The sequence below is a fragment of the Mus pahari genome, chromosome 1 (assembly GCF_900095145.1).
Source record: "Mus pahari chromosome 1, PAHARI_EIJ_v1.1, whole genome shotgun sequence".
Classification (NCBI taxonomy): domain Eukaryota; kingdom Metazoa; phylum Chordata; class Mammalia; order Rodentia; family Muridae; genus Mus; species Mus pahari.
In genome coordinates, this window is record NC_034590.1 from 132,543,271 (window position 1) to 132,560,065 (window position 16,795).

The 16,795-nt window shown below is 36.7% G+C and overlaps 1 protein-coding gene across 1 annotated transcript in view; it reads right to left on the reverse strand.

The window, feature by feature from the left end:
- Positions 1–2,755: 2,755 nt before the first annotated feature.
- LOC110321962 (aldehyde dehydrogenase, cytosolic 1) overlaps positions 2,756–16,795 on the reverse strand; it is a 34,545-nt gene continuing 20,505 nt past the window's right edge. The window contains exons 10-13 of the mRNA XM_021198548.2: positions 11,406–11,570; positions 9,354–9,511; positions 5,889–5,963; positions 2,756–3,379 (exon numbers count right to left, since the gene is read on the reverse strand). Of these exons, the coding sequence (XP_021054207.1) occupies positions 3,307–3,379; positions 5,889–5,963; positions 9,354–9,511; positions 11,406–11,570 (471 nt within the window). The 3' untranslated portion in view covers positions 2,756–3,306. The remainder of the gene's footprint in view (positions 3,380–5,888; positions 5,964–9,353; positions 9,512–11,405; positions 11,571–16,795) is intronic.

The window sequence follows — 16,795 nt, forward strand, 5'->3', positions numbered from 1 at the left end:
CTCACAGTTTATCATTGCCAAACACATAGAAACAACATCCAGGCCAGCTAGTTAATTTCCAATCAGCTCTCTATATCCACTCCAACACTTAGCAAGCTAACACTGTTCCCTACAGTTACAACTCTGAGTTCTTCTATCTCGGTCTCCTTTCTTTCCTTTTTGTACCCCACATCTTTTCCTCCTAGTGTCACTTCTTCCAAAGCTGAAAAGCAAACCTTGTTTATGATGCCTCCTTTTTAGTCTACTGTTAACCAAGACATAAAAGTCTTCACCCCTTTATCCCTTGGCTTCTATTCTTTTTACTCCTATATGAGTATGTCTTCTGTATTTTCCATCTGATAAGCTAATATTATCACGAATCTTAAAACTAATGACAAATCTTCCCATGATGCTTTACCTCCTTTCTTTTTCTTTTCCACTCATACCATAGTATCTGACATTGTCAAGATCGTCAACTAATCAGAGTACTATCAAGAAAGCACTCAGTCCTTTACAAGTGATTATTTTGTCACCAGCCACCCCTCTGTTTATCAGAGTGGGTTAACAGCTGGATAGGGACTTTTGCTGAAGACAATACTCACCTCCAAGAAGTGAACTACAGGACAAGCCACTGCCTGGAACATAGTGGTAACAAAGGTAAACACCAATACAGCTGCCTCACAAACTAGTCTCTCCTGAACACTACTAAAACCTCCACTGAAAGAAGAGAGAGAACCCAAATTAAAACGACAACAAAATTGAAACAACAATCTTACCCTATGTCTTGGTTAGGGTTTCCATTGCTGTGAAGAGACACCATGACCAAGACAACTCTTATAAAGGCAAATATTTAATTGGGACTGGCTTACATTTTCAGAAGTTTAGTCCATCATCATCATGGTGGGAAACATGGCAGCATGCAGGCAGACATGGTGCTTGTTTTGTCACATTCCAATGTGTTACTTTTTGCTTTAGCTTGACATATTTATTTTATTAGTAGTTTTTATAAGCATGTTTGTTTTCTAATAGGAAACCGAAGGGGGCTGGATTCAGATGGGAGTACGTTAGGGAGAAGTAAGTGGGAAGAGTACAGGAAGGAGAAATAATAATCAGGATATATTATGTGAGGAAAAAACTTTCTTTTTAATAAAAAGAAAATTAATTAATTAATTAATTAATTAATATATGGATTTTTAGAGACAATATTGCAAAGAGCTGAATGAAATAAAGTAGTCAATTTATGTAATTATATCATAATGGATATATTGAAAAAACAGAAAGATATTATGATGAAAAATAATAATACATCAAATAAAAAAATTAAGGACAAACCTACCAATAGAATAAATCACATAAAAAAAGATAGAATATCAGAATGTCAGGACAAAACATATTGGATCATGCAGTCAAGGTCAATGATAAACTTTTAATTTATTAACAGAACATATAAGAACCTTGTGTACAATAAAAAGGCAAAACCTATGAATGATGGACTAAAGAAAACAAAGAGTTTTTCATGAAAAAGGGAAATAAAATGGTTTTGAAAAGGTCATAGAAAAAAATTACCCAAACAAGGGAAGAAAAGCTCATGCAGATATAAGACAAGCACAGAATACCAAATGGACAGGATAAGAAAAAAATTCCCTGGATCATTTTGCATATAGTTAAAAAACTAAATGTATAGAACAAAGAAGGTACATCAAAAGTTGTGAGAGAGAAGCACTGACTTACATACAAAGGTCAACTCAGAGTGATAGATGGTATAAGACTTTTCTATTAAAACATTAATATCAAGAAGGGCTTAAGTAGTAGTAGTAGTATAGTAGTATTTCAAACTCTGAAATATAACCAACTGCAACCAGGCTTACATACTTAGCAAAACATTAGGGACAAACCTAACAATAGAATAAGTCACATAAAAAAGATAGAATATCAGAATATCAGAGTATTAATGTCATAATTGAAGTTTGAAACAAGCTAAAGGGGATAAATGTGCCCTTCAAATGGATTCTAGAAGCACTGTTTCTGTCTGAAAGGATGAGAGTCTTAAAGCCCATGGCCACAGTGACACACCTGCTCCAACAAGGCCACACCTCCCACTAGTGCCACTCTTTGGGCCAAGCATATTCAAATGACCACAGGGCATAATTAATAAAGTTACAGGTGAACAGAGACAATGCAATGCATACTGAGAAAATTCAAAGAATCAGATGAGATACTTGAAAATATATATACTCAATTAAATTTAAAAACCTAAACGAAATGGAAGAAGCAAAGTCACATATGACCTACAAACTTTCTAAGGCCAGGTTGATTCAGTGCAGAATTCTATCAAAGAAAAGTTACTCCAATACGTCTCAAATAGTTACAAAAAAAAAAAAATATTTTGCTCCCCCTTCTAAGTCAGATTAAAGCATTCTCACTTGGGCCTTCCTTCTTGTTTAACTTCTTAGATTCTGTGGGTATTCTGTCAACAGTATAGCATAAATGGAGGAAGAACACAAAAGCCATCTCCCTAAGTGGAGCTATTAGTTCCTGATGGCTGCCAGCAGAAGGAAAGTCAGTTTTCTCCAGAGGTATGGCTCCTGATAGATTGCTAATGCCCAGTGAATGGCTACACATCCATGTGCATGTGGGCAGCATTACTGGATTCAGTGTGTCACAATAAATGTAAAAGTACATGAAATTGGGATGTGGATGTACTTGGATGCAGATCTAGGAAGAGTCAGAGGGGAGACTGGGGTTGTATATGATCACAATACATTGCACACATATATGACACTCTCAAAGAGTAAACATATATTTTAAAAATTCAAGCTGAACAAAAATCATACAAGATGCCTTTATTAAGCTTTGCATTCTAATTACAGCGAGGAATTTCATTTGACAAGCAGTCATGGCATTCTAGAAAATAGTTCACAACACTCAGAGGAGTAACCCCAAGGAATAGAGCAGCTAACTTTTCAGTTATCATGCATGGTGTAGTTCAAGGAATCAGTGTGGGACAGAGTTTAAATCAGGACTGGTCCTCCTTACCAAATAAGTACTCTAGACAAGTAGCTACAATGGAAAGCAACTGATCATGACAGAGTTACAAAGAACTTGCACCTAAATGTATCCTTTTGTTCTGGGTTGTGAATTAGGTTTACAGATTAGAAGGTGAATGATTCTGTCAGATTAAGCTACATCTTTTCTATGAGTAACTGTAATACAGATGAATTCCTTAAGTTCAAGAAATCAACAGAAGAAGAAGTTATAGCGAAACACCACTTTCTGTATGAGATGTGTCGCCATGGCTGAGAGTTTCTCTTCACTCTGCTGGCTTCTTTAGGAGTTCTTCTTAGATATTTGTATTGCAACTGTCTTGAGCTCAGTGTATTCATAAAGACCAACTTCACCCCTAGAGAAGGGAGAAAATTGTCAATAAATATGATTGTGTAGTGCAGTGTAAGTCTGTAAATCAATATAATCCCTGGTAATTCGGAGGTAGATTTTTCTTGCTTATCTGACTAGGGACGATATAAAATGTTTACTGAATACACAACAGTTCATATTGCTTCTAGATGACCATAGCTTTATGACCAAGAAAAATATTCTTAAACTTAACTCTTATTTTAAATAATTACATACTTGGCTTATTTTCAGAGAAGTTATCTATTGTTTATACTCTTCTCTTGGATCATACATTTACTACTACATAATTCAGCCTGATCAGATGTTATCAGACCAATCAATAACTAAGAGAGGTGTAGGTCATCTTGCACTGTGTGGTCACTGAGGAGCAGCAGAATAAACAACCAGCTGCACTGAAGCTTGTGCTCACCATCTGCCTGGCCCAGAAGTGGTAGTGATGAGCAGGTAGAGAATGATCAAGATTCTCTTTCATTCAGGGTGGTCTGTTCTTCTAAAGCTGCAGTTTTAACAGTTTCTTCTGATTCTGGGACACACAGACACCTAATCTTTGTTGGTGGAATTTTTTCTTATATTCCTTTTTAAGAAGGAAAGAAGCTAAAAAAATGGCCTGATTCAGGCTTTTCAGATTTTAGGTCTCTATTACTTAACATTCCATAATACATTTATTTTAAGCCAACACCAACTGAACAGAAACTGAGTCAAGTGTGTCTGTGGGTACCACAGTAACTTATTAGGACTTTACCTGAAACCAATTTGGGAAATTATGATTTGTTTCCACCTGATGGATGATTTAGTTCGGAAGGATTGCACTCAGTTATGTTCTGCATTGCTTGGCTATGATGATTAAATTACATGTATGTAAGACTGTTCTCAGGATCATAAAACCTATACATACCTAGGATTGCAAAGGAGCTGCATTGTGGTCCTTCTCTACCAGCTTTTCTTCTGATTTAGTCATATATATCAAAGATGTCTTATTCTCCTGAGCAATCAGTAATCCCTATATATTGATTTTTTTTGTGTGTGGGTATAATTTAAACATCTTAACTTATCCCTTGAAAATCTCAATGGCTCAGTAGTTAAGAGCACTGACTGTTTTTCTGAAGGTCCCAAGTTCAAATCCCAGCAACCACATGATGGCTTATAACCATCTGTAATGAGATCTGATACCCTCTTCTGGGGTGTGTGAAGACAGCTACAGTGTACTTACATATAATAAATAAATAAATAAATAAATAAATAAATAAATCTTTAAATAAAAAAAAAAGAAAAGAAAATCTCAACAGCATGTTTTTCGACATAATTGAGGAGCTTGACTAACTTGTCTAAAGTTCATTAAAATGTAGTGTTTTAATAAATAGTTTATGTCAAAGAGGCAAACAAATTAGCCTGTAATTTTGACAAACTTGCTATCCATTGTATTTAGAATTATTAAGGTACTGAGCACTCACAGGAGACTTGTAAGTATATTGTTACATTGAGGCTGCCCTGAGTCAGCTTCCTCAGAAATACTGTATATGTATTATTTTAATGCAGACCACAGGAGCATCTATCGGCTTATATTTCTCCTTAGCTGAGAAAACTCTATACATTACTAGCTCTGGCTTCTAACTCTTTTGTACACAAATCGCCTGGGCTAGTCATCAACTATTGAGTGTAATTCAGTGTATCTAGATGAGGTCAAGGTTGCATTTCTAGTAATCCTGCACACAGCAGCTGAGCTTCTCATGACAGTCTATGTAATGTGTGTGAGGCTTAAGCTATGTCTGTCTCTACTTATTTCTGTGCCAAGAAATAAGCCTTATCGAAGGTTCAGACAAATGTTTGCTAAACTGATTTGACTAATACAGCCAAGAAAATAAAAAGTCAGCTGAGTTCACTATAGGAGGTCCTTTGGGAACCCTGCTTCCAAATTTGTGAATTCTATTTGTCTGCCTTTCAGAAAGAACCACATTCTAACTCTTGGAAGGAGCCATTAGTGGCAATCACCTCAGGAACTCTCTATAGACATTTTGCAGTAAGTGGCTTATTTAACAGATGCATCATTGATTTTAGGTAGACATCACCCTATCAGTTTGAGGACAGGCAGCCCTCATTTATTTAGGAGGTATATTTGAAAACCTAGAATGTTTCAATATTTAATTACCAGCAGCTCAAGACTATGTTTGTCCTTTTCCCCATGTTCTGAAAATGTTTCCCAAATAGCTTCTACTCACATATACCATAAGCCATTCTAAAAGCAGGCAACAATTTAGTTATCAAGTTGGTATGCACTTAGCATAGCCCTATATGGTTGGTTGTAGGAGCTTAATGAATTATATTCAATCTGCTATTGCTTTTATACACTTAGGGAGTACTTCCAAAATTTAAAATACTATTTGATACTAAATATGAATGGAGTTTATCTAAGGTAGTGAAAATAGATCAGATTCCTGGGAGTGGTTCTCCTTTTCACAGACTTAGGTATTTACTGAAATGTAAAGTTTATAACTTACATTTCTCTCCCATTTCCAGACATCTTGAATCCACCGAATGGGCACTGGACAGAAAGAGCCAAATAGCAGTTCACCCTAAAACAGAGAAGAGAGGCCTACTATAGGAAACAATTAACTCACTCTATAATTTCTGAACTGCAAATTTAAATATTCAGAGATTGCCTTAAGAATTCCTTTGTTTCAACCTAGTAGGATCACCGAGATAAAAAGCAGTGCTATAATTTATAATGCAGAAAGCATCTACATACTACCTAGAAATGAAGAATACGACCATAGGTGTGAGTAGTTATTTTTTAAAAAGTTAGTTTGAATCATCACAGAGGGAAGAATCAATGTACCATAAGTGGAAGGGTCTGAAGCCTGGATTAAATGCTGTTCTTTAAAGGCCTCTATGCAAGAAGTTTTGTAATAATCTTGAAGTTTACACACTTAGCAGTCTAAAACCAACTCTCTTTAGCAATTGTAATATTTGTCAGTATTTATTTCTTTAATTTCGTTTATTGATCAATAGATGGTTTAAACAGAAGTGATGGCAGGAGTTGAGCCTAATTATTCAATATGGTAATAGATTTAGAAAATGTTTAAAGATGTTTCTACAGAAAAAAATAGTATAAAATGAGAATAGAATTGAAGAGGAGCTTAAAAATAGACCAAGGTTATGCGGAGGAGTGCTGAGGGGTGCAATTGAGCAGGTCAGGAACAATTATTTTAATGTTAATGTAGAGAGGATTGTTTTATATGTTATAGTGCTCCTGTTGACCTCTGCCAGATAATTTATAAAAATACATAGTATACACAGCAAGTTCTTAGTAAATATAGGATATGAATATGTATGAGTTAGTAACACTGAATTTACTAGTGCTTTTATTGTAGGGGAAAAATCTGTTGATCATTAGTTATGCTAAATAAATGGAAATTTGATTTATTTCCTTTAAGTAACCTGAGAAGGAATGCCACTATTAAAAAAAAAAAAAAAACAAGATGTTGAGCTATAGTGACTAATGCTAATTATATATTAATATTATACAGCAGTTTTGAAAAGTTTCATTGAATAAAAGATCTATGCCAGAGTAAATCGCAAAGACATACTATGATCAAAATGTTTGATTCAAAAACTTATCCCTCATTTGGTTGTTTATATACATATTTCATTTAGTGTGTGTGTGTGTGTGTGTGTGTGTGTGTGTGTGTNTGTGTATATGTGTGTGATCATACACATGTACACATGCGCACATTTAGGAAACCAAATGGAGGCTAGAGGTAAAGTATTGGTTTTAGTTTAGTTTTTCATTTTCTCTCCACCTTACCTTTTGTGACTACACCTCCCACAGAGCCTGGAGCTCACCAATTTAGCTAAATTGCCTGACCAGTAAATTCCAGGCGTGCTTCTGCCTCTGACTGTGGCCACAATGACAGACTCAGAAGCACAGGCCAGCATGTCTGGCTTTTCCATGGAAGTTAGAATGAAGCTCATTTCTTATGCTTGCACTCCAAGCACATTCCTTGCTGAATCATCTTCTGCTCAGCCCCGCATTACATGCATTGAAGCTCTCAGGTGAGCACTTCTCTGAAACGCACAACTGTCTCAGTTTGGGGGGTTCTTCAGACTATAAATTACTCACATCAATTTTACTGGTTGAAAACTCATATTTGGAAATATCACGTTTTAAATGATCCAAAATCCAAACATTACATTGCCATATATCAGAGCATTTTGGATTTGACATTTTAGTGTCATGATCCTTAAACTTGTACATGGTGAAAGTTGAGAAGATTTTTCTCTAGAGTGCTGAAAGGTTAGTCTCTCACCTCTACTATTCAATGTACAATCTTGATAGATTACTTAATCTGGTTTTGTTTTCTGTTTTTGTTTTTTATCACAGACAAGGTTTGGGATAACAAATAGTAGTTGTCAGGTGAGATAAAATGATGAATTAAGAAATACTTTGTGGGGGCTGGAGAGGTGTCTCAGCAGGTAAGAGCACTGATTGCTTTTCTAGAGGTCCTGAGTTCAAATCCCAGCAACCACATGGTGGCTCACAACCATCTGTAATGAGATCTGGTGCCCTCTTGTGGTGTGTCTGAAGACAGCTACAGAGTACTCATATATAATAAATAAATAAATCATTAAAAAAGAAAGAAAGAAAAAAGAAACACTTTGCAACTTTGAGCCAATAGTTGCTAAATGGAACTAGGAAGAAAAAGAAAAGATTGCTAGGAAGAAAAGATTCTTCAGGCTATCAAGAGGATCAAGAACTGCCTGGCTGTGTCCCTTAGGATGTTTTTCTGTGCCTGATTTTCCTTAACTGGATTAGGTAAGAGAATGAAAATAGCTTGTGTTATAGCTTGAACTGAGGGAAGGGAGGCTTGATGAGACAAGGGACGCTGAAGAAAGATTCCAGAAGTGGAGCACAGCCTTTGAGAGGCACAACCTGAGAATTTGTATTAAAGTTAAATTATAAAAATCAAATAACAAGGACTGGAGAGTTGGCTCAGTGGTTAAGAGCTCTGGTTGCTCTTCCAGAGGTCTTGAGTTCAATTCCCAGCAACCACATGGTGGCTTACCACCATTTGGAATGCCCCCTTCTGGTGTGCATGAAGATAGCTTCATCATATACATTAAATAAATGAATGAATGAATCTTAATTTAAAAAAAAAAAAATCAAAGAACAAACTAAGTTAAGAGCTAGAGAATAGGATGGAGAGATGACCTAGAGTTAACAGTACTTGCTGCTCTTATGAAGAGCTTGAATAGGATCCCAGTACCCAAATTCTTATGGCTTACAACTGTCTATGACCCCACTATCAGCCCTCCTCTGGTTTCTGTATGCCTCAGGAACTCACATGATGCACAGACACACGTTCAAGCCAAATATCCACATACATAAATTAAGTTTTATACCCAGCCCAGCTACTCAGGAGCATGCTTCAGGAAGGTAAGAAATCCAGCGCAAGTATGGGTCACAGAGTGAGTTCAAGGCCAGACTGAGCAATAAAGTAAGTTCCTGTCTCATATTGAAAAGCATAAAGGAGACCAGGATGCACTCAGCTAATGTAACACCTTAGGCTTCATTTTTAAGTATGGCAAGTTGATAATAGCAACAATAATAACTTCTATAAGGTATCAATATAAACTGTCTAATGTAGAGTTGACTATGATAGAATTTTTCTTTCATCTCACATATTCATAGCAGAGTGCCAATTGTCCTGAAATTATCTAACAGTGTGTGTGTGTGTGTGTGTGTGTGTGTGTGTGTGTGTAATCAAACACCCATAAAATGGTCAATGTGCTACACAAGTAATTTGAAAAGCTGCATGATAATAATGTCTTTTGTTTTTATTTACAGAAACTACATTCATAACAGATCAAATAAGTTCTATGAAAGTTCAACTCTAGAGGCAATCAAGTCAGTCTGCCTGCATGGCTGATATCTGAAGGACACACCTTACTTCAGCTGCACTTACCACACCATCCCAGCCTGCAGAGCAGAAGACACAGTGATGGCCTTATCCAGGTCTTTAGTGAAGACTCCTGCTGCTAGACCGTAGGTAGTATTGTTTGCTCTCTTGATCACATCATCCATAGATTTAAACTTCATAATTTGTTGTACTGGTCCAAATATCTACCAAAGGATGACAGAAGAACAGGTTAACAGTTTAGAGACTATATACACTTTAAACACAGTACATATACTTGCCTAGAAACCACTCTTTATTGGCTAAGGAGCTGTCTTTCATCTAAGACCTATGTGTAAGAATTAGAATAGGTGACCATGGACAGTGAACATAAAAAGAGGTTGAGATTGTGTGTGACATTCTATGTGGGGCAGACACGAATTGTTACTACAGAACCTATTCTTATATCCTGCAACAGAGCTGCCCAAAATGGAAGAACTGAACATCAATTCATTAACTGCTTCATTTTCTTATAAACATCTTAAAATTTAACTCCAGTTTCCTTCATTGTTTAAGTTATTGCACAAAACAACAAGACCAAGAAAGCAGTGCTTTGCTCTAATAGTAACAAATAGGCAATGATTGAGAACGATGTTTATGTTTTAAGCAGCAATGTATCATTGATTTAAGTATCATTCATTTTTATACTTGAATACTTTTATAATTATAAAACTTGGCTAAAATAGCACATAGCACATGTTTTTACTCAGAGTCTATTAGCCACCCAAATATAGACAGCATTACCAACAAAGAAACAAACAACCGAACTTATTACAGGAAGCCCAACTCCAGAATCATCCTTTCTAACCAAAATCTGAAGTCTCTGTCAGGGGCAGGAGTCCCAGAACAGAAAACAAGAGTCACACATTGTCTAATCTAGATAGTTAGGGACCATTCCCTGAAGGCTGGGAACAGATCCTGAAATTCTAAACTATCGTGACCTCATAACTGGGAAACATAACAGTATGAACATTGGACATGGGAATTAGGTGGAGCAGGATGTCTGAGGCTTTACACAGAGTTGCAGCAATTTAGCTGACATGGTATAGACTCTTGGCTCCTATTTTGAAGCAGCAAATGAGATATTCCTACTACATTATAGGACCACAATAAATGTTTCCTTGAGGGAAGACTACTTTCTGCTTTATTTCTTTCCTACCCTTGTTAATCAAGTTCTACAGCAATAGCTCTAATCAAAGAAGAATTGCCCAATAAGTACAGAAATTCAAATGCAGTTGAGGAGTGAACCTAAATATGGTGAATTATCCACATACATATGACTTTCATTTCTGTTCTTTACATTTATTTCCTTTTCTGGTAAAGCTAACTATTCCCTTTATCTCTTTATTTGTTGATATTATGGACGCAACAAAAATAAGCTATCAGATCCTCTGTCACATCAAGGACACGAGTATAAATTCATTGAATGGGAAATTATGATTCCATGTATTTGAGTCATAGTATCTTCTTATTGGGGTGTAGTACATGACACTTCCATTGTTCAAGCATACATACCATTGCATATATTAAAAGCCCTCAGACTTGTGAAGTATATAGTTGCCATTTTAATCACAAATTGTTCTTCTTACTTATATGTTGAGTATCTGGGTACTATCTTTATTGATGGCCCTTAGATTGTGCTCCTAAGAGTCACCCTCATTTCCCTTACAAAGCCAGTCCACTCTGTCTCTATGAGGTTAGGGTGACTTTTATGGTCTTATAACTGAGATCAGTAAATACTTGCTATTCTGTGCCTGACATATGTAACTTAATATGTGCATAATTGTTCCTGTTTTAACAAATGACAGCATCATTTCCCATTCCTTTAAGGCTGTGAATGAAGCACTTATGAAAGCTGTTGTGACTTACTGTGTGTTTGATAACTCTTTGGGGACCCATTGGATTCCTCACTGCTCAGTCTTGTTCACAAAATATTTAAAACCTTATCATCAATCATCTCAGGAAAATGATATTCAACAAGCTGAGTTTTTAGAGGACAATACAGCTTACACACAGAGAGAACACAGCAAACACAAAGACAGAACCATGGGGAAGCATTACCTCCTCTTTGGCAATGCGCATCTCATCAGTCACATTGGAAAAGACTGTGGGTTGGACAAAGAAGCCTTTGTCCCCCCAGCGACCTCCACCACACTCCAGTTTGGCTCCTTCTTTCTTCCCACTCTCAATGAGACCAAGTATTTTATTATGTTGTTCCTTGTCAATCTAGTTAGAAGAAACCACAAAGGAGCAATAATAAAGATAACATATTGTGAATGAAGGTTTCAAAAATACCAGGATATTTGTATTAAATCTGATCATTCAAAGCAGGTGACATACATTTATCTCATTTTCCAGTATGTTTTCTTTCTCATGAATTTTCAGGAAAGAATGTTTGAATGTATTTAAATTTTGTACAGTTTGGAAAGAATAGAAACAATGTGAACAGAAAGGTTGTTAATGACTAAATGCATTGGTCTGGGATCTTAGTCCTGAGTAAGAAAAAGGAACGAAGTGAGGGAGAGGACTTTGACTCAGGTTCAGCGGGTATATATCACTTGAGAAGAACATTCTTTTGATGGTCAGAGACCTCTTTTCTTCAGAGACAGAGACAAAGCCAGCATACCTCTAAGCCATTCATGACCTGGCATCTCTAGTTACCATAGTTTGAGATCATCCTCAGTTCAACTCAGTAGGCTGCATCCCAACAGCTAACGTGTTCTGTTTATTCTCTTAGTACTTCAGCAGATAAACTATGTCTAAACATACAGCAGCATGATGTGCAATGTTTTTTATTGGATATTTATTTATTTATATTTCAAATGGTATCCCCTTTCCCAGTTTCCCCTCAATAAATCTCCTATATCCCTCTCCTCCTGCATCTATGAGGGGGCTCCCCCACCCACCCACCCACTCCTGGGATCACCACCCTAGCATACACTGGGGCATCAAGCGTCCACAGGACTAATGGCCTCCCTTCTCATTGATGCAATATTTTAACTAAATTTTGCATAAGTAAGAATGAAAAGGAGGTTAGAGTTCTGTATGGTGATATCAGAATAATCCTACTCGTCCCACACTGCATTGGACTACGGGGTCTTCCGCTTATCTCAGCTCTCATGAAAGTGGTAAATGATTATCTCTTAGATCTCACATTATTGGTGAAAACAGGCTGTCTGAGGGGAGATAGTGCAGAGAGGAGGTATACTAAAAAAAGAAAAACAGCTATCAAAGCACTAAGAAGAGGGTCAGGTTTTTGCCTATTCAATGTGTCTCTTGTCATGACTTGAAAATAGCATCCTTCATATTCTTGGGCTCTGTCAATCTCCTCAGACTTTGAAGAATCCGAAGAGAAACGATGCATGCCCTCTAATTGACCTTCACTCAGTTACAGCGTTCAAGTAGCACAAATGCCACCACATCCAGTTATAATTTTAGAAACTGTGGCACAGTATGTGGTACCATGTTGCTGTAAAATTTCCTGTACATGTCACTGAAACGGACACTCCCTCCCAAAATAATCTCTTCATTTCGGGCCTATTATGGAATTCTAATGGTTGTTTTAAAATGAGAATCATTTTAAAACATTGGTATCATCATTGGTATCACTCCTAATCAATTAATATAACAAGACTAAGTGTCATTGCTATGAGATCTGCTCAATAAGGACATGTTCAGTATGATTTGTAAGGTTTCAGAGACTTTCTTGATAATCCTGGTTTTCTTTATCAATTATCTGGCCCCATTCAATGATTCTTTTGTGTAGAAGAGGCCTTTATTGTTTTGTGGCCAGTCTGGAAAAATACATATATCCTGATATTGTTGTAGTGGTATAAAAATATATCCTTTAAATCTTTGGATATAAAAATTTTCTGATTCTCTAGATTTGACATGCTAAAATTCAGATAAATGATAATTAAAAAACACAAGCATATCTACGGAAAACATGTTTGGCAACCATAGTCAAACAAGAGCATTGAAAATAAATATTAAAATATATTAACTCAGTTGATGCATCTCAATACAACCCCTACACTATGGCCTGGGAAGCATTGTAAATTAAGAGCCAGGAAGTTTATAAAAGCCATGGTATTATTATTTAAATAATAGGGAAGCAGGATGTCTGCTGTGAGAAAATGTCTTCTATGTATATGACTTGGAAGCTGCACCCAAGAAATCTCAAAAAAAAGCTCAGCTAATCAAGACCCACACAATGACAAAAATCAACCGACAAGCTGACATGGATGGAGAAAAGCTCACAAGACCCTACACCACAGGAAGAAGCACAGGAAATAAATAGCAAATATCAGAGGAATTCAGGATTTCCAAAGAACTCTTGATAGGTTACTCAGTCCCAATCAATAAACTCTCAACACATACAAGCATGCATTCATTCAGGTTATATACAACCACATGCATTCAGCAGGTTATATACATAATATATAGATATATTCAGCAATAATTAAAGAAGATAACATTCAGGTGGAGTGAGGGAGGGAACAAGGGGAGAGATGGAGAGGAGAAAAGAGAAGAGTAGAAATGCCTCACATAAAATTCTCAAAATTTTAAATTCTCAAATTAAAAAGTCCTTATTACGTCTAAGAGGTGAAGTTGATTGTTACCATGCATAAAAGGATTTAGTTGTTGTTTATATAATAAAGATTTATGAATATGCAACAAATTAAGCATGGTGCTAGCTAGATGTGTCAATGTATGACATTGTCTCGTTTCAGGGTGTAATGAACCCTCAAGGTTAATGTTACTGTGTCCTCTTTATTGGCAAATAATTGAGTAGAAAAAGGGGTCACATTTCTTTTTCAAATAAAGCTACTCATTCCATATCCACATACATGTATATTATATATATTTGTGGATGAAGTCAGATAGAAAATACTTTATAAATGAAAAAAAACTACCCGTTTATGAACACTAATATGTAATGCAAAATAAACAACACACCTATTAACCTATTATAACTTCTGTAAAACTCAAATACATTTACTTGGTAATCTTTCAAAAATGAATCCAGAAAATTGTAAAAAGTATTTTTCATACACAGGTATATGACCTAAACTTCTCCATATCAATTTGGTTGTGACTCAGTATGAATTCCAAAACTCAAAGACTTGGTAACTCAGCCAGCAGTAGATGAAATATTAACCAAGAGCTTGGTCAATATGTGTCTCTTCCCATAAGCTCCTCCTTATTACAGGAGAGAGAGAGAGAGAGAGAGAGAGAGAGAGAGAGAGAGAGAGAGAGAGAGAGAGACTGTTACACCTGGGACTTCCAAAAACCTTGTGTTGGTCAAATTCCCAGCATACCATTCATCTACTCTCCATATCTTCTGTCTTCTCATCATATATCTAATGATAAAAGTATTTTACGTTTATGTAGACATGCCATGCCCACTCCAGTGAAGTATGCTTGGCAGGCCAAGAGGCCTGGAAGCACTCATGAGGCAAAGAGTTTCAAGGAAACTCAGCCTCCTGGAACCATGGCATTCTCATAACCCGTATACTCAAACCCTATCCCCACTTTAGTATGGTGTATGCTCTCTTTCAGTATTATAAGTGCCTTTAAAGATTGAATTTTATCATAGGTGAGCCTCCACCAATGTTCCAACATCCTAGAAAATCCTTGAAGCAGATGAGCTTGGAATTCAGTAGGATTCAGTGAGAAGGTTACCTATTCATTAACATTCAAATTTACTTCTAGTAAAGACCAGTGAAACTAATTAGGCATTACAAAGAACAGAGCCAGCATAGCTCAGGGCTAGTCTGCAGAGTGATTACTGAGGACAGGGAATACACATGGGCCTAGGGAATTGGTGGGTTTAACTATAGACTAGCTTTACACCTGGTGGTAAACAACACCAACCTGGTCCTTGCCATCTTTTGATGTATACAATCCTTTGTTTTGTGTCACTGTAACTCTGTGGATGTGTCCTGCCTGGCTTCTCTTGTTTTTTCTCCTGTATAAAAGTTTGATGCTCGATTTAGAAAAATACACTCAGATTCTACTCTCTCTCTCTCTCTCTCTCTCTCTCTCTCTCTCTCTCTCTCTCTCCTGTGGACTCTGTTTGTCAATTCGCCAAATCTTTGCCCATCTGCTACCAGAGACCCGTTCTACGCAGACAGGAGACTATCCCAAAAGGGGATAGTCTGCGGCATACTATCAACAAAGGCACTCAGAATTACACATTTTTCTGGACTATGAGACAAACTTAAGTACAAATTTGAAAAAAAAATACCAAATCTGATAAAAATCAGTAATTACTTCTATATAATATTTGAACTCAGTGGTAAAAAGTACAATGACATTGATACAAAACAATAATTGTTTCCCTTGACAGGTACCTTCTTGCTTTGGGTTTTCGATGCTTGCCAATGGTGTTGTCCTAAGATTTTCCTGTTTGGGTATTTGTGCTAAGTAGACAATCCCAAAACATTCTTCCAAATTAATTGTATCCAGAGAAACCAGTGACCAAGTATCCTTTTAAATTTTATGGTTTTGTCAGTCTCCTCTCTCAAGGTATAGTTAGTAACAATGTCCTCCAAGTTTTTGTTAATTGAATTTAGAATATACTTATTTTAAAATTCAATGAAGTTTGTGTCATTAGTGAGACATACTGTAGCATATTTAATGTGAAAGAGCAACGACACCAAAGTCAACATCCAATCCCCAGAGCACAGCTCTCAGGAGTGATTCTACTGGCAGTTAGGGAAATAAATGTTGTTGTGAGGTTGCCTGTTCACTGTACAGTCTTCAGCAGCATCCCTTCCTCTGTTCTTAGATGTGAGTAGACCCCCTCGCCTTGTTATCACAACTCAGTCTCCAGAGAAGGTCAGTGTCCCCTGTGGGTGTGTGGAAAACTGCCTCCGGTTGCGGATCACTGATTCAGAGCAGGATCCAGAGGCAGGAGTGAACTCAGAACCAAAGGGTCAAGAGCTTAAACAACAGACCAAGAACAAAAGGAAAAGGTGACTTTTGAGTAAAAGAAACAAAGCCATTCATATTTACAGTGGATCTAACATAAAGAAGAAACCCAGAGCGCTGGGAATCCCTGGCTTTTGACAACTAAAGAGAGAAACTCATCAACAGCCCAGAAAACAGAAACTCCAAGAACCACTTATAGCATCATTACACCATAGAAACTGAGGAGCCTGCAGAAGATTCAGTAATGTTCTACTACTTAGACTTGTAGAATGGCAGCTGAGATGAAAGATTGGTTATGAGAGTGAATTGGCAGCCATATGTACAATTTTCCAGACTAAGAATTGTCTGTAGGAATTAAAAAGAGTCTTGCCAATTGAAGAATGAAGGAATTAATAACATTTTAAATTTTTCCTTCATTTTGGTGTGTATATGTGAGTATGGTGTGCAGATGTATGTATTGGCATGTATGTGAGCACATGTGGGAGCAATTGCTGGTACATCTGTGTGTAAAGGTA